The sequence below is a fragment of the Dipodomys spectabilis genome, unplaced genomic scaffold (genome assembly GCF_019054845.1).
Source record: "Dipodomys spectabilis isolate Male_0828 unplaced genomic scaffold, ASM1905484v1 ptg000215l, whole genome shotgun sequence".
Classification (NCBI taxonomy): Eukaryota; Metazoa; Chordata; class Mammalia; order Rodentia; family Heteromyidae; genus Dipodomys; species Dipodomys spectabilis.
This window is the reverse complement of record NW_024870892.1, coordinates 9,717,269-9,738,587: the sequence shown is the minus strand read 5'-3', so window position 1 is coordinate 9,738,587 and position 21,319 is coordinate 9,717,269. Positions and strand designations below refer to the sequence as shown.

The 21,319-nt window shown below is 47.0% G+C and overlaps 1 protein-coding gene and 2 non-coding genes across 6 annotated transcripts in view; 2 read left to right on the top strand and 1 right to left on the bottom strand.

Moving 5' to 3' along the window:
• Positions 1 to 17,205, top strand: part of Pwwp3a (PWWP domain containing 3A, DNA repair factor) — a 29,772-nt gene extending 12,567 nt beyond the window's left edge. For all 4 annotated transcript variants that reach the window (XM_042697188.1, XM_042697189.1, XM_042697187.1 and 1 more), the window contains 7 exons: positions 2,683 to 2,759; positions 3,415 to 3,475; positions 7,266 to 7,341; positions 7,752 to 7,802; positions 8,673 to 9,109; positions 10,928 to 11,016; positions 15,232 to 17,205. In XM_042697188.1, coding sequence (XP_042553122.1) covers positions 2,683 to 2,759; positions 3,415 to 3,475; positions 7,266 to 7,341; positions 7,752 to 7,802; positions 8,673 to 9,109; positions 10,928 to 11,016; positions 15,232 to 15,289 — 849 coding nt within the window. In that variant the 3' untranslated portion in view covers positions 15,290 to 17,205. The remainder of the gene's footprint in view (positions 1 to 2,682; positions 2,760 to 3,414; positions 3,476 to 7,265; positions 7,342 to 7,751; positions 7,803 to 8,672; positions 9,110 to 10,927; positions 11,017 to 15,231) is intronic.
• A 3,711-nt stretch (positions 17,206 to 20,916) lies between these two features.
• Positions 20,917 to 20,989, bottom strand: Trnaf-gaa. The gene has a single exon. It is a non-coding gene; the product is annotated as a tRNA-Phe (tRNA).
• Positions 20,990 to 21,119: 130 nt separating this feature from the next.
• On the top strand, positions 21,120 to 21,193 carry Trnan-guu. Its single transcript has one exon. It is a non-coding gene; the product is annotated as a tRNA-Asn (tRNA).
• The last annotated feature ends 126 nt before the right edge of the window (positions 21,194 to 21,319 follow it).

Below are 21,319 nucleotides of genomic sequence, written 5' to 3'. Positions count from 1 at the left end.
GTTGTCTCTGTTTTTTCCTCCCCTCACTCCCCCTAAGTTGAATAGTTCATTTCCAACATAGTATCCACTGAGTACCACAGCCGTATTTGTTCACCCTTTGTCTCTCCATTTCTGTGGCCTCCTTACCCCCTCCCAAAGACAAATAGACAAGAAAAAAAAAAAAAAAAAGAACAAGAAAGAAAACACCAAAAAGTAAAAACAGACGGACAGTACTATCTTTACCAACAGCAGGGCAAGGGAGGACGCTGACTACGACAAAACACACACAAAAAACCCCATTGTTTTCAGTTCCTGGAATTTGATAAATATTGTTTTAAATGTCCAGAGGCACATTCGCATTGCTCCTTTGGGTTCCTCCCCTAAGAGTAGCCCCCTTTAGTCTCACTGTGTGTGAATGCCTAGCGTCTTGTATAATTTATCATGTTCCGATGTATTTTAGATCTTGCTTCTGTGTATGAGAGAAAACATGTGCCGTTTGTCTCTCTGAGCTTGGGTTATCTCATGTAACATGATTTGTTCTAGGTTTATCCTTGTTCTTGAAATTTTTTTTGCTCAGGGCTAGCTCTCTACCACTTGAGCCATAACTTCCAGGGTTTTTTGGTGCTTAATTAGAGATAAGAGTTTCTTGGGCTTTCCCAAACGGCTTCGAACCACAATCTTCAGATAGCAGCTTCCTAAGTAGCTGGGACTATTGGCATGAGTACACTGGCTCCCGTCAGTATTAGGATTTTTTTTTTTAAAGGCTGCTCCTGGGTCTTTCTCCTTCAGTTTTTAGCCCTCACTTTCTCCTCTGGCATATACACAGGATTTTGATTATTTTATATATTTATTCTCGGTATAGAATTCAGGGACTGACACATTGCTGGGCAAGCGTTACACCACTGAGCCATACTCTAGTCCTTGTTGTGTGATCAAAAAACAACAGTGTTTAAATCTAGAAGGTCAGCCAGATGGCTCATGCCTGTAATCCTAGCTACTCATTAGATTGAGATCTGAGGACCACAGTTCAAAGCCAGCTTGAACAGGGAAGTGTGTGAGACACTTACGTTCAATTAACCACCAAAAAGCAGGAAATGGAGCTGTAGTTCAAGTAGTAGAATGCTAACCTTGAGCAAAAAATTCAGGGATAGCCGGGCACTGGTGGCTCTCTCTTGTAATCCTAGCTACTCAGGAGGCTGATATCTGAGGATCATGGTTCAAAGCCAGCCTGGACAGGAAAGTCCGTGAGACTTTTACCTCCAATAAACCACTAGAAAGCTGGAAGTGGCGTTGTGGTTCAAGTGGTAGAGTGCTTGCCTTGAGCTAAAGAGCGCAGGGGCAGTGCCCAAGCCCAGAGGTCAAGCCCCACGACCAACAAAAATAAATAAATAAATAAAATTCAGGGATAGCTCCCAAGCCCTGTCAGGAAACTGAGACTCTTAACCTTTAATTAACCACAAAAGCCAGAAGTGGAGCTGTGGTGCAAGTGGTAGAGCACCAACCTTGAACATGAAATCTCAGGGACAGCACCCAGACTTAGAGTTCAAGTCCCAAGACCACCAGACCGGTTTGATAGACTCATGAAGTTCTAAGCTAGCCTGGGTTATATAGTAAGACCCCCATCTTAAAACAAAACAAAAAAAACAGTTAGTCAGCAAGACATACTTTTGTTGTTTTCATGGTTCTAGTCCATAACTCCAAGCCTCTTTGTTCATGCTGACTAGTTATATAAGAAACAGAATTGGATTCTGAACAGTAGCTCCTAGGTAAGATGTGTAGCCTGAGCAAATGTACCGCTAAATTGGAATCCTTAAGGGCCAGCGTGTGGTCCAGCTATGAGGGAGACATCATGTGGGGCCCTCTCCTGGTCTCCCTCCCCATGCCTACCAATGTTTTCCTTCCTGTCATTCGTTTCTGGGATCTCTATGGGACATAGAGTCCCTACCATGATGGAGCCCTGGGTGTGGGAACAGGTAATCTTGCCTGAGAGGTGATGCTTGAGACTAGCCTCTCTCTGCATACAGTGTATACATATACAAGTGTGCATGCTGCTTTTGGGCCTTGAACTCAAGGTCTGGGTGCTGTCCCTACACTTTTTTGCTCAAGGCTAGCACTCCACCACTTGAGCCATAGCTCTACTTAGGGCTTTTTTGGTGGCTATTGAAGATAAGATTATCTCATGGATTTTCCTACCCTAGCTGGCTTTGAACTGTGATCTTCAGATCTCAGCTTCCTGAGTAGTAAGGATTACAGGCGTGAGCCACTGGTGCCTGAATGAGCTCCTTGCCTTCATTCTGTGTGCTACACTGGGGGCATTGGGATCTGGTTGACCTTAAGGAGGGTAGATGTGAGCTGGGCCACATAGTAGATCCTCTACCTCCTTGGGTTGGCTCCCAGGCTCCCAGGGCAGCCTCCAGTGACCCAGATGCTTACAGCACAGTGGGTGCAGAGCCTTTCATTAAGGAACCAAAGTAGAAAACTAGCTTCATCTAACCCTGTTAGCTCTATGGGAAGTGACTGAGGCAGCAAGCCTGGCCCGGGTCTCCCCTGTGCCAGGGCATTGTATGCCGTATGTTTTCCACCACCCCCACCCCCACACACACATCCCCATCCCAAATGAGGGTTGGCAGAGGAGATATCTGAAATCTGCCCCACCATCACTTGCAAGCTTCTGATACTATTTCCTCTTGAATTTGCTGACAGGTCAAAAGCATCCGGCGGAGAGATAAGAAAGCCAGCGTGCTCTTCATTGAAGGGAACATGAACCCAAAAGGCAGAGGGTACAGAAACTACTCTTGATTTTTTTTTTTCAAGTGGTCCAGATAACTTTCTGATGGTTCTTAGGAACACGGCATGAAGAGATTGTGGGGTGCAATTGAGCAAGAGCCTAGCAGGGTGTGGCAGTCTGTATGACCCTCTCCTTCAACAGGAACAAAGGCCTGTAGCTAAAGGAAGCCGGTCAGGCACTCATGGCTCTACAAGCTGGTCTGAGCTGGTGTTTGATCCCATCTCCCATATCATAACAAAGCTTAGTCCATAGTGACCACAACCCTTTTTGAACCTAGGTCTTACTTTTTGGCTCATGGATCAGTCTTTTGTCAGCTATTCCCTATTATAATGCACTAACCTCCCAGTGGCATTTTGGGGGCCTGTGTGCAGCTGGTCTCATCTGGTCCTCAGGTTTTCTATGTTTTCTTACAGCAGCTGGTGGGGTGCAGTAGGAACTCAGCTCTGAAGTCCTAAGGGGTTTCTAGAATTGGTTTGCTCCCCATTAGCTCCGGGGCCTAGCTGTATAAGCTCCTTTGGACAGTTGAGAAAAGGGCTGCACTGGAGGCTGATGCTGCTTCTACCCCACACTGCTTTTACCAGGAAAGGAGTTTTGCTCACTCTCAATCTCATGCATGTTAACCCTTACCTTTCCTCTGCTTCATCAAGGATCACTGTGTCTCTCAGGCGGCTGAAGCACTTTGATTGTAAAGAGAAACAGACACTGTTGGTAAGTGGATCATCGCTTGCTTGCTTGCTTCTGTAAATGGCTTATTTTGCAACTGGTCATTGTGTTCTCTGTGTGTGGCTCCCATATGGTTCTGTGGGAGTCTGGGGAAGGAATAGCTAGAGCCAGAGCAGGCACCACTCCAAGTGGTGACTATGGGATCACTCATTTGCATCGATGCTCATAGCCACCCTGGGATGACTGCAGTTTACAGGGGACCAAGCTGAGCCTTGGGGAAGCCATGGTGAGAGCCCGGGCAAACACAGTTCCTTCCTTGGCTGTTAGGAGGCTGCCCTGGGGCGAGGGGGCAATGGGCTGTGAGCCCTTGGAAGCTGGTGTCCCTGTGCCTAGCCAAGCATCATGAGCACAGCAGGCCCTCAGATGTCACATATGTCAGGGGGCACATGGCTGTGTCCCCAGGACTGCAGTGATCCATCAGACACCTAATTTTTTCATTAAAAATGTTCTGGCCTAGGTGGGTGCTGGTGGCTCATGTCTATAATCCTATCTATCCTGAAATCCAGATTTCAGGAGGCTGAAATCTGGGGATTTCAGTTCAAAGCCAGCCTGGGAAGGAAGGACTTAAAAATCTCCCAATTAGTCATCAGAAAACTGGAAGTAGAGCTGTGGGTCAAAGTGGTAGAGCACTAGCCTTGGGCAAAAGAAGCTCAGGGACAGTGCGTAGGCCCTGAGTTCAAGCCCCGTGACCCTCCACCCCACTACCCAAAAAAAGTTTTGGTTGGGTGCTGGTAGCTTATGCCTGTAACCCTAGCTACTCAGGAGGTTGAGATCTGAGGATCATGGTTTGAAGCTAGACCAGGCAAGAAAGTCAGGGAGACTCGTTTCCAATTAACCACCAACAATCTAGAAGTGGAGCTGTGGCTCAAGTGGGAGAGTGCTAGCCTTGTGAAAAAAACAACTCAGGGACAGCTTAACAACAGACAGATTTTAGTGGCTACATGGTTTATATAGCCTCCACTGCGCCTCTGCAGAGATTCCTGACTCTCCAGAAATTTGCTTCATAGTCAGGCCCTCGAGGAACGTCATTCTATGTGTTCCACTAGCCATGGACTTCAGGGTGCTCTGCCATGTGGCAGGGTCCCAGGGACCCTGTTGGCATTATGTGTATCCTGGCAAATTTAGAAGGCTGTGCTAGCTACCTCAAGTTTGTTCACCTGACTGCCAGAGTTTCACTTCACCCCAAGCCCCATATTCCATTTCTTTAATATCTGGAAGGTTGGTGTCCAAGCTGTGTCCTGAGTCCTTGTCTATCAGTAGTTTCCTTTCCTCCAGAACAGGTGAGCCTTGTTTCTTTTTCTTTTTTTTTTTTTTTTGCGGGGGGTGGAGGGGGAGGGAGAAGGGGGTTCTGGGTCTTGAACTTAGGGCCTAGGTACTGTCCCTGAACTTTTATTTTGCTCAGGGTTAGAGTTCTGCCACTTGAGCCACAGCTCCACTTCTGGCTTTTTTGATAGTTTATTGGAGAGAAGGGTCTCACAGTCTAGCTGGGCACTGGTGGTTCACGCCTGTAATCCTAGCTACTCAGGAGGCTCAGATCTGAGGATTGCGGTTCAAAGCCAGCACGGGCAGGAAAGACTGTGAGACTCCTATCTCCAATAAACCACCAGAAAACCAGAAGTGATGCTGTGGCTCAAGTGGTAGAACACTTGCCTTGAACTGAAGAGCTAAGGGACAGCTCCCAGGCACAGAGTTCAAACCCATGACCAACAACAACAACAAAAAAGAGTCTCAGGTCTTTCCTGCCTGGGCTATTGCAAACCTCACTCCTTAGATCTTAGGCTCCTGAGTACCTAAGAGTACAGATGTGAGCCACCAGTGCTGGCTTTTTGTTATTGTTGTTTGTCTCCTTTTTCTTATCACTTACTTTTTATGACTTGGACCCCCCGGCTGTCAGGCAGATAGGCCTACTGATCCTGGTGTTGGCAGAGGGCTATCCGTTGCTGCTTGAGCTTCTCTATTCCCTAGGGTACAAATCTATGTGTGGTGGGAGAGGAACAGGACCTCTTCCAACCCTGAGCTGACAACTTACTCAGCATCGATTCTGCACTTGGGATTTGAACATGGGCTCTAAAGTGCTGGGCATAGTGTTGCATTAGAATCTTACAGCTCTTAAATACATGTGTCTGAAGCATACAAAGGGTGGGTTTATTAAAAAAAAAAAATCTGGGCTATGAGAAAATGAGCCTATTCCTCCTTGCGGTAACCTGGTCTCAGAGAATGCTCTTTTCCCTGAGAAAAGAAGGTTCAGCTCCACAGTGTAGTCAGTTGACAGAGGAGGTTAACGTTCCTTTTACTTAAGTGAGTGAGGTCGACGGAGCTCAGTGGGCTTAGCATGTATAGGATTTGAGTTCCATCCTCTGCACATAAAAAATCTGAGGTAGCTCGATGCTGGTGTCTCATATCTGTAGGCCTAGCTACTCAGGAGGCTAAGATCTGAGGGATCCAGTTCTGTCAGCCCAGGCAGGAAAGTGTGTGACTGATGGATGGCATTTGGGGCACACTCACAGCAGCAAGAGGTAGACAGAATCAAGGTATCATCCTCATTTTTGGGTGAGAACAGGGAGGCCCTGGGCACTTCCTGACACTGGTGGCAGTGTCCCTTACCTTTTTGGGGTAGCTCATCTTCCAGCATTTTATGAGCAGGCAAGTTGATATCTTCAGGTACACGGATCATTGAGAAGAATCATTTTCATAGCTTGCCTCTTTTTCTTTCCTTTTTTTCTTTTTCTTTTTGTAATACTTGGGTTAGAACCAAGGGCCTCAGACTTGCTAGGTAAGTGCTGTACCACTTTTTTTTTTTTTTGATATTGTGAAAATAACCTATTTTTAGCTGGGTGCCGGTAGCTCACACCTGTAATCCTAGCCACTCAGGAGGCTGAGATCTGAGGATTGCAGTTCAAAGCCAGCCCGCGCAGGAAAGTCCATGAGACTCTTATCTCCCATTAACTGCCAGAAAACTGGAAGTGGCCCTGTGGCTCATGTGGTAGAGTACTAGCCTATGAAATGAATTGCTGAGGGATAGTACCCAGCCCCACAACCGACAAAAAAAAAAGAGAGAAAAGAAAAAAAGAGAAAATATCCTATTTTTTGTGTTTTAATTTAAATTTTAAAATTATTATTAAAAAGATGATGTGGGTCTGGGAATGTGGCTTAATAGTAATGTGCTTGCCTAGTAAGCCTGAAGCCCTGGGTTTAATTCCTCAGTACCACATAGACAGGAAAAGCCGGAAGTAGTGCTATGCATCAAGTGGTAGCTCAGGGACAGTGCCCAGGCCCTGAGTTCAAGCCCCAGGACCTGCCAAAAAAAAAAAAGTCTATTTAATGACCATGTTGGCTACACTGGAAATACTCGTCTGCTGTTGTCTCTAGAGAGTTGTTCCCAAGCCAGTGGGGATATGAGTGGCCACAGCATTGAGCATTGCCCTGTTTGACCTTGGGAATCCCTGCATGGCAAATGAAGACAAGTTTGAAGGTTGCTCAAGGCTGCCTAGTGGGGCCTGGGACTGCGGCACAGTCTTTTTTTTTTTGGGGGGGGGGGTCCAGTCGTGGATTGAACTCTGGGCCTGGGCACTGTCCCTCAGCTCTTCATCTCAAGGCTAGCGTTCTACCACTTGAGCCACAGTGCCACTTCCGGCTTTTTTTTTCTGCTTATGTGGTGCTGAGGAATCTAACCCAGGGCCTCATGCATGCAAGACAAGCGCTCTACCACTGAGCCACCTTCCCAGCCCGCGGCACAGTCTTTAAACACACTAAAGCCTAGCTATTTGATTTTTAGGACAAAGCCAAGGAGGACTACGATCAGGCCATTGGCTGGTGTGTGTCCCTCATCACTGACTACCGGGTGCGGTTAGGTATGTGGGGCTATACCCTGGGACTAGAGAGACACGCATGATTTAGCACACTGGGACAAAGGAGCTAAGTAGTGAGCGCCGGCCCCAAAGTCCTCCCAGGGGCTCACTGAAGCCCAAGGAATGTGATCCCTGGCTCCAGACCCTTCTGTTGATCGGACAGGCCCAGGGCATCCTGTCCCTTTTAGAGACAGATGTGAACACAGAAGGTTAGGTCACTTCAGTGAGCACTGGTTTCTACCTAACCTGAGTCTGCAATTTTTATTAATTAGGTGACTCTCACCCCAAATTCCTTAGAGTGTGTCCCACAAAGCCCTCACAAGTTGGAGCAGAAAAATTCCAGGAGATATACTAAACCAAAGACCCTGAAAAGTACCTGTTGTCTAATTATAATCTCTTCTACCCCTGCGCAGGCTGTGGCTCCTTTGCTGGCTCTTTCCTGGAATATTATGCTGCTAACATCAGTAAGTATAAAAGCACATCTGTGAGACCCACACTCGGTGTGTTTGCCCTTGAGAAATAATTATCCTCTAAGGATGGGGCTATAAGGTTAGAGCTATAAGCTTGGGTGCACATCCTTAACAGAGCCATGTGACCCTGACATGGTTTTATTCTGCCCCCTAAGGTTCCCTGAGGTGTGTCAGGGCTGTCCCTACATGTGTCCTACTCTCCCCGTCGAAATCCTACTTTTAAGTGCTTTTCATGATAGATCTGGCATTTGCAATTACGAACCAGAATGAATTTTTTGTTCCTCTGGGTCACTGAAGTATGGGAGAGTGAAGAGATGATTCTTTTTCTTTTTCTTTTTTTTTTTTTGTCGGCCATGGGGCTTGAGCTCTGAGCCTGAGCACTATCCCTGCACTCTTCAGCTCAAGGCCAGTGTGCTACTGCTTGAGCCACAGTGCCACTTCCAGTTTTCTAGTGGTTTATTGGAGACTAGAGTTTTACCGACTTTCCTGCCTGACTTGGCTTTGAATCGAGATCCTCAGATCTCAGCTTCCTGAGTAGTTAGGATTACAGGTGTGAGCCACCAACGCCCAGGGAAGAGATGATTCTTTTGCAACGCTAGAGCTGTTATATGTCTGTGATTCTCTGAATGTTAAACATGACAAAAGGACATGGTTCATGGAGAAAAATCAGGGATCCTGTTAAACAAAAGGTGCTTGGAAACTTAAAAATCCCACCTCAGGGGCATCTGGGGAACATGAGGCTCTCCTGCTATGTGCCTGAGTGTTGCCTTCCACCCCTGTTCCAGATTGAGACTCCAGATTTGGTACTTAGGCTGGCTCTTGCACAGGAATAGAATCCAATTGTCACTGATGTTTGCATTGCAGGTTATCCTGTGAGGAAGTCCATCCAGCAGGATGTACTGGGGGCCAGCTTTCCTCAGCTGAGCAAGAGGGACTCCGAGGAGCAGGAGGTGGGCAGCCCTGTGGGCCGACGACAGCCCTGCAAGAAGGTGCTGCCTGACCGCTCCCGTGCTGCTCGTGACCGGGCCAACCAGAAGCTGGTGGAGTATATTGTGAAGGCCAAGGGTGCAGAGAGCCACCTGCGGGCCATCCTGAAAAGCAGGAAGCCATCAAGGTGGCTAAAAACATTCTTGAACTCCAGCCAGTATGTGACCTGTGTGGAGACCTACCTAGAGGATGAGGAGCAGCTAGACCGGGTGGTGAAGTACCTGCAGGGTGTCTACCAAGAGATAGACAGTGAGATGCTGACGAGGATCAATGGTGACAGGATCAGGTTCATTCTGGATGTGCTTCTGCCAGAGGTGAGCTGGCAAGGGCCTGGAGGTGAGGCTGTGTTCATGCTCAGAACTGGAGCTGAGATTCAGACTGGGTTAGGAGTGAAAACAAAGGCTGCTCTAGAAGCTGGTGGGTGGCCACAGTTTGCAGAGTACATTCTCTGGTTTCAAATTATTTGACCTCAATCATCTCAGTGACTCAAGAGGCAGAGGTAAGTAAGAGGATTTCTGTCCAGGGTTGGACCAGGCAAAGTTAGCATGAGACCCAATCTGAAAAACAAAGTAACAGCTGAACATGGCTAGAGTGATATAGTATCTGCCCAAAAGGTAGGAAGTCCATCAAAAAATTTTTTTCTTTGACCTAATATTTGTGGAAATTTTCAAAAAGATACAAAAATAAAATAATACAAAGGGCCGGGTGCCAGTGGCTCACACCTGTAATCCTAGCTACTCAGGAGACTGAGAGCTAAGGATCGAGGTTCAAAGCCAGCCCGGGCAAGAAAGTCTGTGAGACTTATCTCCAATTAACCATGAGAAAACAGAAAGTGGTGCTGTGGCTCAAGTGGTAGAGCACTCACTGGCCTTGAGCTGAAGAGTTCAGGGACAGTGCCCAGGCCCAGAGTTCAAGCCCCACAACCGACAGAAAAAAAAAAAAAAAAGAAAAAAAAAAATATATTACACAAAGGGCTCACAAGTGCCCATCCCCTGTGTTATATTTTTGGGGAAAATATAAAACCATAAGCTTCTCTTTTAACCATACTGCAGTATGGCTAATGCTAATGGCTCATGCCAGGAATCCTATCTATCCAAGAAGCTGAGACCTGGAGGATTGCATTTCAAAGCTAGCCAGACAGAAAAGTCTGTAAGACTCCAACTCCAATTAACCAGCCAAATGCTGAACCAGAGGCATGATTCAAATGGTAAAGTGCCAGCCATGAGCAAAAAAGATGAGTAAGGGCACAAGGCTTTGAGTTCAAGCCCCAGTACCAGCAGAAAAAAATAAATACATTCATTGAATACATGCATATATAACTTTAGTACATAGTTCTAAAACAGTGATCCTGGGCAGTATCTTTGGGACATTGTGGCTGTCATGACTAGATGCCTCTGGCATGTACCGCGTAGAAGCCAGGAACACTGCCCAGCATGTGCAGTACCTAGGATACCCCCAGAGAATGAGCTGGCCCAGTCGGGGAGAGCCTGTCTTGAATCACGAGGACTTGAGTTGCTTTGCCATAATTGCAATACTGTTATTTTATGTGAACACTAACAATGGTATCAGGCGCCTGTTGTGTATTCAATTTACTCTTGTGTCATTTAGGTTTGTTTTCACAGTAAGCTTACAGATTTTCAAAACTGCTCCTGTATATTTGGGTCATTGCTTTTTACTGTCTGTCTTCAGTGATGTGAACTCTAGTCTCTGGTCCAAAAGAAGGCTGCCTTGATTTAATTCAGGACCTCACTGTGAGAAGAGATCATGGATTGTGTTGGTGGCTTTGAGCCGTAAGCCAGGCCATAACTGGAGGTGACAGGAGGCATGCCAGCTTGTGGATTTTTCATGTAGTGTGTCCTGTGCTGGGACTTTCCCATTAACTGCAGAGCACTTCTTTTTGGTTTAGTTCTTGGTCAGACAAGGGTCTTATGTTTTTGCCTGGAGCCAGCCTGGACTATAATCCTCCCACCCATATCTCCCTCACAGTGTGCCATCATGCTAGTTGAGATGAGGTCTCGCTAATTTTTTGCCTGAGCTGGCATGGAATCACGATCCTACCAATCTCCACCTCCTGAGTAGCTGGGATGACAGGACTGAGCTACTTTGTCTGGCCTCACCATGCCTTCTTGCAGGCCATTATCTGTGCAATTGCTGCCGTGGACGCTGTGGACTACAAGACAGCTGAGGAGAAGTACATAAAGGGACCTTTGCTCGGCTACCGGTAGGCTGTTTTCAAGCCCTTTGGGGTTTTCATTTCCAGGGCCATCTCTAACCCACAAGGTGGCCCAGATATGTGGGTACTGGGCCTGTTGTATAAATCTAACCAGTTTTATTTAGCACATGGCCAAGGAGTCCTGCAGGGACCTGTGAAGTCAGAAGTCTAAGCTGGGGTAGGCAGTGACTTTGAGTCTTAGGGATTGGTCCAGAGCAGACAGTTACTACAGCAAGCCCAGAGGAAACCACCCAGAAGATCCAGTTCTGCAGCAGGCCCTGGCTAGAGTGGTCGCGTGCTTGGCAGTCCCTCTCTATTATCTTCTTCTGACAGGATGGAGTGTGTGTTTTAGACTTTCTGCCCCACCTGTTTTCAGCCTATGGCTGTTTGAGAAAACAGAATAAGATTAAGAAGTAGTCTTGGTCCCTGTCTGGAGAAAGAATGCTGTGATCAAGATGTTTTTCTCCACTGGCGTTTAGCCACCCTGGGATTTTTGGCCCCCAGACCCCTAATCCGCCTCTGGGCATGCTGCCAGGCCTTGCTAGGGAACAGACGGGGCTGCAGGGCAGCATCAGACTCCACACTCAAGTCACAGGGCTGGTCCTGTGCTTACCCGGGCCCCTGTTGCCTCTGCAGAGGTCTTGGGAGTGCCTGCAAGACCCTGGGTCCTCCTTGGCAAGGTAGCAATGCAGCTGGCACAGCAGGAAGGAGGTGGCATGGTGTGGTGGCATGAGGAGACTTTCCTGCAGAACCACTCAAAAGTGTTAAATTTGGTTTCATTTATAGGATTTTTACATTTTGTTTGATCTTTTATAAAAAAATAATTGTACAAAGGGGTTTCATATTTTTGTACCAGCATATAATACACTTTTTAATTTTTTTTCTGATGCTGGGTTTGAACTCAGTGCCTCACATTTGTTTGGCTTGCTTTCTGAGCTGATCCTCTACCACTAGATTCCAGTCTGGCTTTTTATTATTGTTGTTGTTGTTGTTAAATATCATAATTATCTTTAAGTGGTTGTATAAAAGTGTTTCAGTGGAACACATCAATTCCAGTCGGCCTTTTTGCTAGTTACTTTGGAGAGGGAGTCTGGTACTTTTCTGTCTAGATTGTCTTCAAACCACTATGCTCCAGATCTCTGCCTGCTGAGTAGCTAGCTAACTTAGGCAAGGACATTGATATACCAAACCTTATAATGTACTTTGAACAAATAATGTGGGTTTTTTTTTATTGTTGTTTGTTTTTGTCACTTGTATTTACTTATCTAGCCTGTCACACACTGTTCACAAATAAAAGTGACTGTGGCTTGAATGTGGCCCAATTGGTGGTAGAACACTTGTGTAGCTTGCCCAAGGTTTTGTGTTCCGTTCACAACACAGTTCTAGGAGGGAAAGCTGGGGGTTGAGGAGGCTCCCTGGATGCTTTATTGCCCCTCCATGGTACCAGCCACACTGTGAAGTGTTACAAGTCTGAGTTAGCTTAGCTGACCAGGAAACCCTCTAATGAGCTGCATTGGGTGATGTTTAGGGGTGAAGTTCACTTCGTGTGGCACCCAGGTGTAATTAAACAATATGCTTGATGAACCCTGACCACTTTGGGCCTTTGACCTGATTGTGGTGCTGTTGTGAACTCAGCGTCTCGTGTATGGTAAGCCCTCAGGTCCTGGGCTCTGTCCTGAGCTTTTACATTCAAAGCTAGCACTCTACTACTTTGAGCCGCAGCTCCACTTCTGTTTATCTGGTGGTTAATTGGAGATGAGAGTCTTAACAATTTTCCTGCTCGGGCTGGCTTTTGAACCATGCCCAGCTCAAGCCCTTTATTTTTTTTAAATTTTTATTTTTTAGTACCAGTAATTATATTCTTTGAATCTAAACTGTATCATTTAAATTAATTTTATTATTATTAAGGTGATGTACAGAGGGGTTACCATTTCTTGCAGGTAATGAGTATATTTTTTTTCTTTTTTTTTTTTTTTGTCGGTCATGGGACTTGAACTCTGTGCCTGAGTGCTATCCCTGAGCTCTTCAGCTCAAGGCCAGCACTCTACCACTTGAGCCACAGCACCACTTCCAGCTTTTTCTGCTTATGTGGTGCTGAGGAATGGAACCCAGGGCCTCATGCATGCGAGGCAAGCACTCTACCACTGAGCCACATTCCCAGCCCCATGAGTTTATTTCTTTTTTGGGCAATGTCACCCCTTCCTTCACTTTCCCCCAGTTTCCCCCTCCTGCCCACAAATTACATAGTTCATTTTCCACATAGTGTATACTGAATAGCATAATTACATTTGTTCACCCTTCTTCCTTCCTTGTCTGCCTCTCCCGTGTTTGTCCTCCCTAAAAATAAAAAAGCAAAAACCAACATATCACCACTGACAGCAAAAGCCCATGTTTCTTTGTTGTTTTGAGATGTTCCTTTGTTGTTTTGTGGCCCGGGCTGGCCTTGACCTGCACCGTTATTCCTATCTACACCATATCCTTTCTTTTGCTTGCTTGCTTGTTTTTCTCTCTCTCTCCCTCTTTCTTTCTCCCTCCCCCTTCCCCCCATTCTCTTTTTGCGGTTGTGGGGCTTGAACTCTGGCCTGGGTGCTGTCCCTCAATTCTATCAGTTCACGGCTAATGCTCTACCACTTGAGCCACGGCACCACTTCCAGTTTTCTGGTAGTTAATTGGAGGTAAGAATCTCATGGACTTTCCTGCCACGGCTGGCTTTGAACTATGATCTTCAGATCTCAGCCTTGAGTAGCTAGGGTTACAGACGTGAACCATTGGCACCCAGCTATCTCTCTCTCTTTTTGTGCTGGTCCTAGGGCTTGACTCAGAACCTGGATGCTGCCTCTGAGCTTTTTCACTCAAGGCTAATTCTCTCCTTTCCACTTGAACCACAGCTCCACTTCTGGCTTTTTGGTGGTTAATTGGGATGAGCATCTCACAAACTTTCTTGATCCTTGATCCTCAGATCTTAGCCTTCTGAGAGGATTTATAGAGAGGTATGAGCCAGCAGCATCTAGCTTATTTTTTTAGTATGTATTTTTATTGTAAAGATACTGTACAGAGGGGTTACAGTTATATGAGTAAGGTAATGAGTCCATTTCCTATTGAGCATTGTTACCTCCTCCTTTGTTTTTCCCCTACAGTCCCTTCCCTCCCCCACCTCCCCAACTCCTCCCCGCTCTGCCCTCCGAAGTTGTAAAGTTCGTTTTCAGCATGCATCCAGGGTGTTTTGTTTTTTGTTTTTGTCATGGTACCCAGTACTAAGGGTCTGTGCTCTGCTCTGCTTTTTCACTTATAGCACTTGAGCCATGCCTAAAGTTCCAGCTTTGTGCTGGCTAGTTGGAGTCAAGAGCCTTGCGGTTTTGTCTGCCCAGGCTGTTTTTAATCTCTATCCTCAAATCTCAGTCTCTTGAATGACTTAAGATTACAGGGGTAAGCAACCAGCCATACTCTTTCCTTAAGAAACACGTGTGTACGTGTGTGTGTGCGCGCGCACGCGTGTGTGCACGCCTGCCTTTTTTTTTCTTTTTTGAAAATGGTTATTGTAAGAGTGAAGTACAGCTGGGTTGCAGTTACATACATTAGGTAATGTGTACATCTATTTGAATAGTGTCATCTCTTCTCTCGTTTTTACCCAGTTATTACCTCTGGTACATGCCTGTAATTCTGCAACCTAGATGGAGGCAGATGGGTCAGAAGATGGAAGCCAGCCTAGGCTACATAGTGCGGCTCTTGTCTCCTTCCCCCCGCCCCCCAAAAATATAGTTTTTAAGATTTTAGGGTTGGACAATAATTGAGTGGTAGATCACTTTTCTAGTGTATACAAGGCCCAGGATTTAATCCCCAACATCACAAAGAAAGAAAGGGGCAGTGGATTATGGTAAAATGCCTGTAGCAGGGAAGGAAAGGAAGAATAGGAGAGTGGCTACTGGTAGGCTGTTTTCGTTGTCCATCTTTGGGATTCTCATTTCCATATGTGTGAGGCTGCCCTGATTATAGTAAAATATACCTAGCTTAAAAATCTGCTGTCTTTGTGATGAAATGTGTAGATTGGTAGCATGAAATGCATTATTCCTCATGGCTGTAGCAACCATCCCAGCATCATCTCCAGAACTTTCTCATTGTCCCACACTGAAACTGCTCCCTTAGACACCAACTCCTCGGTTTCATTCTCCTTAAAAACTCAATGAATCATTACTAAAACGATCCATCATCTTTTGTTTTCTGAAGGGAAAAAGAAATATTTGATAACCAGCTCCTAGAGGAGAGGAATCGGCGCCGCTGGTGATGGAGCTGCCGTCCCCGGGGTAGCCTGCTGTGTCTCACCGGGCTTGCGTGCGGGTTCCACAGTTAGTAAGAAGCCCGGCCATGGACGCTCCTCTCGCTCCTCTCACTCTTCTCGTGTTGTTCTCCAATGCTCTGGAAATCAGGAGGCCCAGGGAGTGGGTTGTCTTTGGATCTATCAGCCCTGAAGAGTCAATTTCATTAACACACCAAAAGCTAGCTATTTCTTCCTGGTGGATTTTAGAAGGTGCATTTCCTGAAAGGTTGTTTTTGATTTTTTTTTTTTAATTTCCTGCAAGGTTTTTAAAAGAACATTTTATTACATAGCTCTCATTGTGACTGTATAGTTGGATATGAAGTGTAACATTTGTGTTTTGTGTTCCCCATTGCACCGAGCATTCTCCAGGAATTTCTAAAAAAAGAGTGTGCAGTGAATATATGGCTCACTCTGTAAGCACTGATGTGTTTTTCTGATCTTGTTTTGTTTTGTTTCCTTTGTGTGTGTCCTGACGGTGAGTTCTGGCACCTGCTCTGCCCCTCCTGCATGCTGAGCAGGAAAAGCGTCTTTGTGAGAGGCGGAACCAAAGAGCTGCAGCCTCACGTTGCAGTGTGTGTGGGTGTGGCATCCATCTGTGCAGAGGGATAAAGAGACAAATTACCCAATGGTCTCTGCATCTAGCCCCAGGAAGGCAATAGCAGTGGGCATCTAGACACCAGTGCCACTTACAGTCTCCCTGTCTTGACAATCTACCTGGACAGCAATGGCAGGGTCTCAGTGCCTCGTTGGAGTGTGGGCCCAGTATATTCAGAGATAAGTCCTTTGTCCTGAAGGCTAGCACAGTGCATAGCCAGCAGGGTCAGGCTGGCTAGCAGAGTGACCCTGCCCTGAATGAAGGCTAAGTTCAGCCCTGCCGTCCTAGAAGTGCTTGTGGCCAGGCCATTGTCTTCTAGCACAGTTGTGACAATTCTGTCAAAGTTAAAACTGAACAGCAGTGAATTATTTATTCTAAGCTAATGCCTGAGGCTCTCTGTGGAAGTCAATGTTGGCCAAGGGAATTTTCAGATTGTGACATGAGATGAATTTGAAAGCAAGATCAAGTCCTTCCAGGCCAGATGCCACATGTGGGTGTGGTCACTTGGTCACTTGGTTCCTTTTGGTCTCTTCCCCATCAGTTGTGCCCGTGCCTTGGGGAGTCCTGGGTTTGCAGTGGCCTTCTCCCCAGTGGTCCCCTCACCCAGATGATGGCTGCCATCGAGGAGCAAGAGGAGAAGGTAGTTCCTGCCAAGTGTCACCCAGAAAGCCACGTGGAGCAGGAGAAGTCTTAGTGAAGGTTGGGATCTCATTGCCTTGAGCCTTTCGAGGGACTGACACGTGGAGGTGGCTTTGATGGGGGCGGGGAGGGGGGGGACCGGGCACCTTCCAGTGGCCATTTTGATTGCACTTGACTTTGCTCATAAGAAGTCCTGCCTCCCTCTGTCCACCATCTGGAGTTCATGTCCAGAGAAAGAGTACACAATTTGTGTCTCTGAGCATCTGGCCCTGCACTGGTCACTCCTTGTACATGGAGAGCCAGCTTTACCCCTCGGTGCCCTCCCCTCCTCTCAGAAGGGGTCTCCTCAGTATTGCTGTTATCAAGCAGTCTCCCTCTGGTGTGGGAAAACTTGCCCCAATAGCAGCCATGGCTGAATCTGGAGTTTCCCATCGGCGTTGCCTGGTAACCAGCAGTGGACACATCAAATACATGGGACATTGGGGTGGCTGAGAAACCTGTTGGGAATTCTGCAGAAATGGTGTCTGTGTGAGAGAGTATCTATTGTTGGAAAGTATTTTTATACATGTGCTTTTATCTGTGCCGACCTTTACTGTGTCCTGAGGGTTGGATTGTTCAGCTATTCAGATGAATTAAATGCCTTTTCAGAGCTATGGCTTTTCTTTTGGAACCCCTAAACTACATGGAGGGGGGCTTTGGGCTATTTCCTAGAAGAATCTGCTGGGCCTGAGCTGATATCTACCCATTCTGCTGTCCCTAGCATAGGGCCTTCATTTGTTCTGCTCTGCTCCAGAGACACCTACAGAATCCAGTCACTTGCCAGGAGAGTCCAGAGACACCTCCTGCCCCCTGCCCAACTCCCCCCCCAGCCATCCCTGTTCCCCCTATTTAGTCAATTCTGAGGGTGTTTGTTTCAAAACTTGGCCTGAGGTAGCTGGGGGTGTGCTGCTTTGAGGGCATTCTGCATGTAGAGGATATTTATAACCTAGATTATCTGAATCAGGGCCTGCCTGGTGACCCCATTGGCATGCCCAGTGAGGAAAGTTCTGAAAGCTGTCCTGGGGTCAGGTCAAGCCTTTCCTGTGATGGCCCTGTGTCAAAGCTGCTTTAGAGCTATCAAGACTTGATCCTAGCTGGGCTCTGACGGCTCACACCTGTATTCCTAGCGACTCAGGAGGCTGAGATCTGAGCTAGCCAGGGCAGGAAAGGCCATGAAACTCATTTCCAATTAATCACCAGAAAACTGGAAGTAAAACTGTGGCTCAAAGTGGTAAGAGCACTAGCTTTGAGCAAAATAGCTCAGGGACAGTACCAAGGCCCTGAGTTCAAGTTCCACACTGACTCCCCCAAAAAAGATGACCCACGAAACCCATGTCTCCTTATACTCAGGTCTTCCCCCTCAGCATGTGGGCATTGGGCTGGGTTTACCCCCATGGGTATATTGTGCACTGCAGGATCAGGAGCAATATCCCTGGCCTCTGCCTATTCCATGCTAGGGGGCACCACAGTCCTACAGATACTCCAGAAACTACTGGGTCTTACCGGGCTCCTCCTGGCTCCATCTCTCTGTTAATTGCCAGATCAGAGACCAACTTAGCGCCATCTACTGTCAACTTCTGGACCTCCTGCCCCTGGTCACTGAGGCTTCCTTCCCAAAGTTAATTTTATTTATTGTAGCTCAGGATGGTACAAAAGAATGGAAGTTTCCCCAACAAAAGGACCAACACAACAGGAATGGACAGTTCCCCTCGTGGGCACCTTGATATCCAGCATGTACAAATATATAGCTCACTGAAGCATGTTCCAGTTCTGCTTCTCCTGCCTTTTCCCTACTCACCCACTCACCTCCCTCCCACTGGCTCCACAGCTGGTTTCTGATCTGTCTGTTCCCCCATTCCCTTCTTACTCCCCCCCCCCATAACACCTGATGCTCCCAGGTTCCTAAGCACCCTACCTCATGCATCTGACCTCCTATCCAGTCCCTCCACCCAGCAACTAGCCAGGCACATCGGTCACACCTCTAGTGTCCTCTACGCATTACTCCAAAATATAGAGGTAGAAAATAGTGTCTGTCACAGTTTCCATACGCTGGGGTCCAAGAGCAAATAGGCTGGGTAGTTTAGGGGTCTCTAGAGGCTACAGCCAGGTGCTCAAGAGTGAGCATAGTTCCTAAGTACTTGGGTGGCTCAAGGCCTTAGTTCCTCCTTGAATTGTACCTCTCCCTGGCTGGTGAACTTCCTGCTTTGCTGGCCCACAACTACAAGCAATTCCTGACATTCCTCCCATTCATCCCCCATGCCACCTCCCAGATAGGTTCTGGTGCCAGACAGAGGAAGGACTGTTTTCTGGCTCTTAATCTCAATAATTGAGTTCCCAGAATCATGCCTATTTCATTTCATTTTGTTTTTTTGCCAGCACTGAGGCTTGATTTTGGGGGGGTGGGGGGAGGTCGGGGGTGGGAGAAGGTCCTAGGGCTTGAACTCAGGGCTTGGGTGCTATCCCTGAACTTTTTGTTTTGTTCAAGGCCATCACTTGAGCAACAGCTCCACTCCTGGCTTTTTTGGTGGTTTACTGGAGATAAGGGTCTCACCGACTTTCTTGCCTGGGCTGGCTTTGAACTGTGATTCTCAGATCTCAGTCTCCTGAGTAGTTTAGGATTATAGGTATGAGCTACCAGCACCCAGCTATATCTCAGCTAAGGATTACAGGTATGAGCACCACTGCCCAGCAGGACTAGGTAATATAAAGAAAATATATGTAATATAAAGAAAAGATACTTATTTCTCACAGTTCTGAAGAGCCAGGCAGAGTAAACAAACTTCCTTCTTTTACCTTTCAAGTGCCAGGGACAATGACAGAACCTCTGGAATGCTATGTGCCCCCCACTGAACTGTACCCCAGCCCCCTTTTGCCTCTTTAAAATCACTAATGCCTGGAAGGGGACTCCTTCTGACTTCTTTGTCTTCAACACCAGAAACAATGTGGTTTTGGGATCAAGTTTCCAGCACATTACTATAGGGGACACTAGGGAAAATCCAGGAAACCCAACCCAAAGAAAGTGCTTCATTAATATAAAATAATTCACTGGGTATGGCTTGTACAAGACAGTCTCTGACCTTTTCTATAACACTAAATATTTATGTTTTTTTCCTTTTTGGCAGAACTGGAGTTAGGACTCAAGGCCTTTTTGTTGTTGTTGGGCCTGGGGCCTGGGTGCTTTCTCTCAGGGGCTGTCCCTGAGCTCTTTCACTCAAGGCTAGCACTCTATCACTTGGAGCCACAGTGCCACTTTCAGTTTTCTGGTGGTTAATTGGAGATAAAGAGTCTCATGTAGTTTCTTGACTGGGCTGGCTTTGAACTGATATCTTCAGATCTCAGCCTCCCAAGTAACTAGGATTACAAGTGTGAGTCACTAGCACCTGACAAGGCCTTTTTGTTAAACATACTTGGTAGGCAATCTCTCACTCAAGCCACACCTCCATATTTCTTTTTTTTTTTTAATACCACAGTTCAGAAATTCTTGAGAGGCACAGAAGAAACTGTTTTGTGTACCTGCTACCATTTCAGAGTCCCCTTGAAGTCTTTCAGCTAAAATCCCCATCTCCCTCTTCTCTCCTATATGTTGTCCATCTCAAGTCCATGCCTGTACTGGGTGACACAACTTCTCTCCCCCATTCTTGCCCCCTGCCTCTGACCATCAGAAAGCTGGCGGATGCTAAGAACAGGGGTCAGGGCCTGGCTTTCCTCCACAGTGGGACCCTAGCCCCTCATAGCTGGGGAGGTCCTTAATAGGTTGTCTTGCTGGAGCTGCAGTTTCCCCACTTGTAAAAGGGGTGGAACACATATCCTGCAAGGTGGAGGTGGCATACAAGCAGAGATATTTTTATAAAATACCAGTTCTAGCCCTACCAACTTAAAAAACATTTAAATATAGCTGGGCACCTGTGGCTTACACCTGTAATCCTAGCTACTCAGAAGGCTGAGATCTGAGGATCACGGTTCAAAGCCAGTTGGAGCAGGAAAGTCGAGACTCATCTCTAATAAACCATTAGAAAACCAGAAGTGGTGCAGTGGCTCAAGTGGTAAAGCGCTCACTTGAGCTGAAGAGTGCAGGGACAGCGCCCAGACCTAGAGTTCAAGCCCCACGGCTGACAGAAAGAGAAAATCAATTAAAAAAATAAAATAGGTTAAAGGAATAGAGAGATACACAATATTTTTAAATACAAGTACATATCAAGATTTGAGAGAATAACTTGAAAACCCAGAGGTATGGGAAAGGACAAATACCAGGATGATGAGCCAATGTACAGCTTTCTACTGAGTACAATGAAGGCAGGCCTGCCCCAGGGGTCAAAACCGTTGCCGAAACCCGGGATCGAACCAGGGACCTTTAGATCTTCAGTCTAACGCTCTCCCAACTGAGCTATTTCGGCAGACTAGCGGCTCCCCCTTTTCTTCTCGCCTCCGCCCTCTCCCACTGCGTTGCGCGCAGGCGCAGTTTGGTGTGCATGCGCAAATTGAGTAACTCTCGTAAGTCCGCTCTGGAAGCCCCACAGCCATGCCGTCTCTGTGGCGCAATCGGTTAGCGCGTTCGGCTGTTAACCGAAAGGTTGGTGGTTCGAGCCCACCCAGGGACGTGCGCGTTGTTTCTTTTAGCTCCAAGGGAAGGGGAAATAAAGCACGTGGGTTTGTTCTTGTGTTTGTTCTTACTGCCCTCACCCCAACATACTTCTCTGTGCCAGGGGACCAGGGACGCGCGGCGC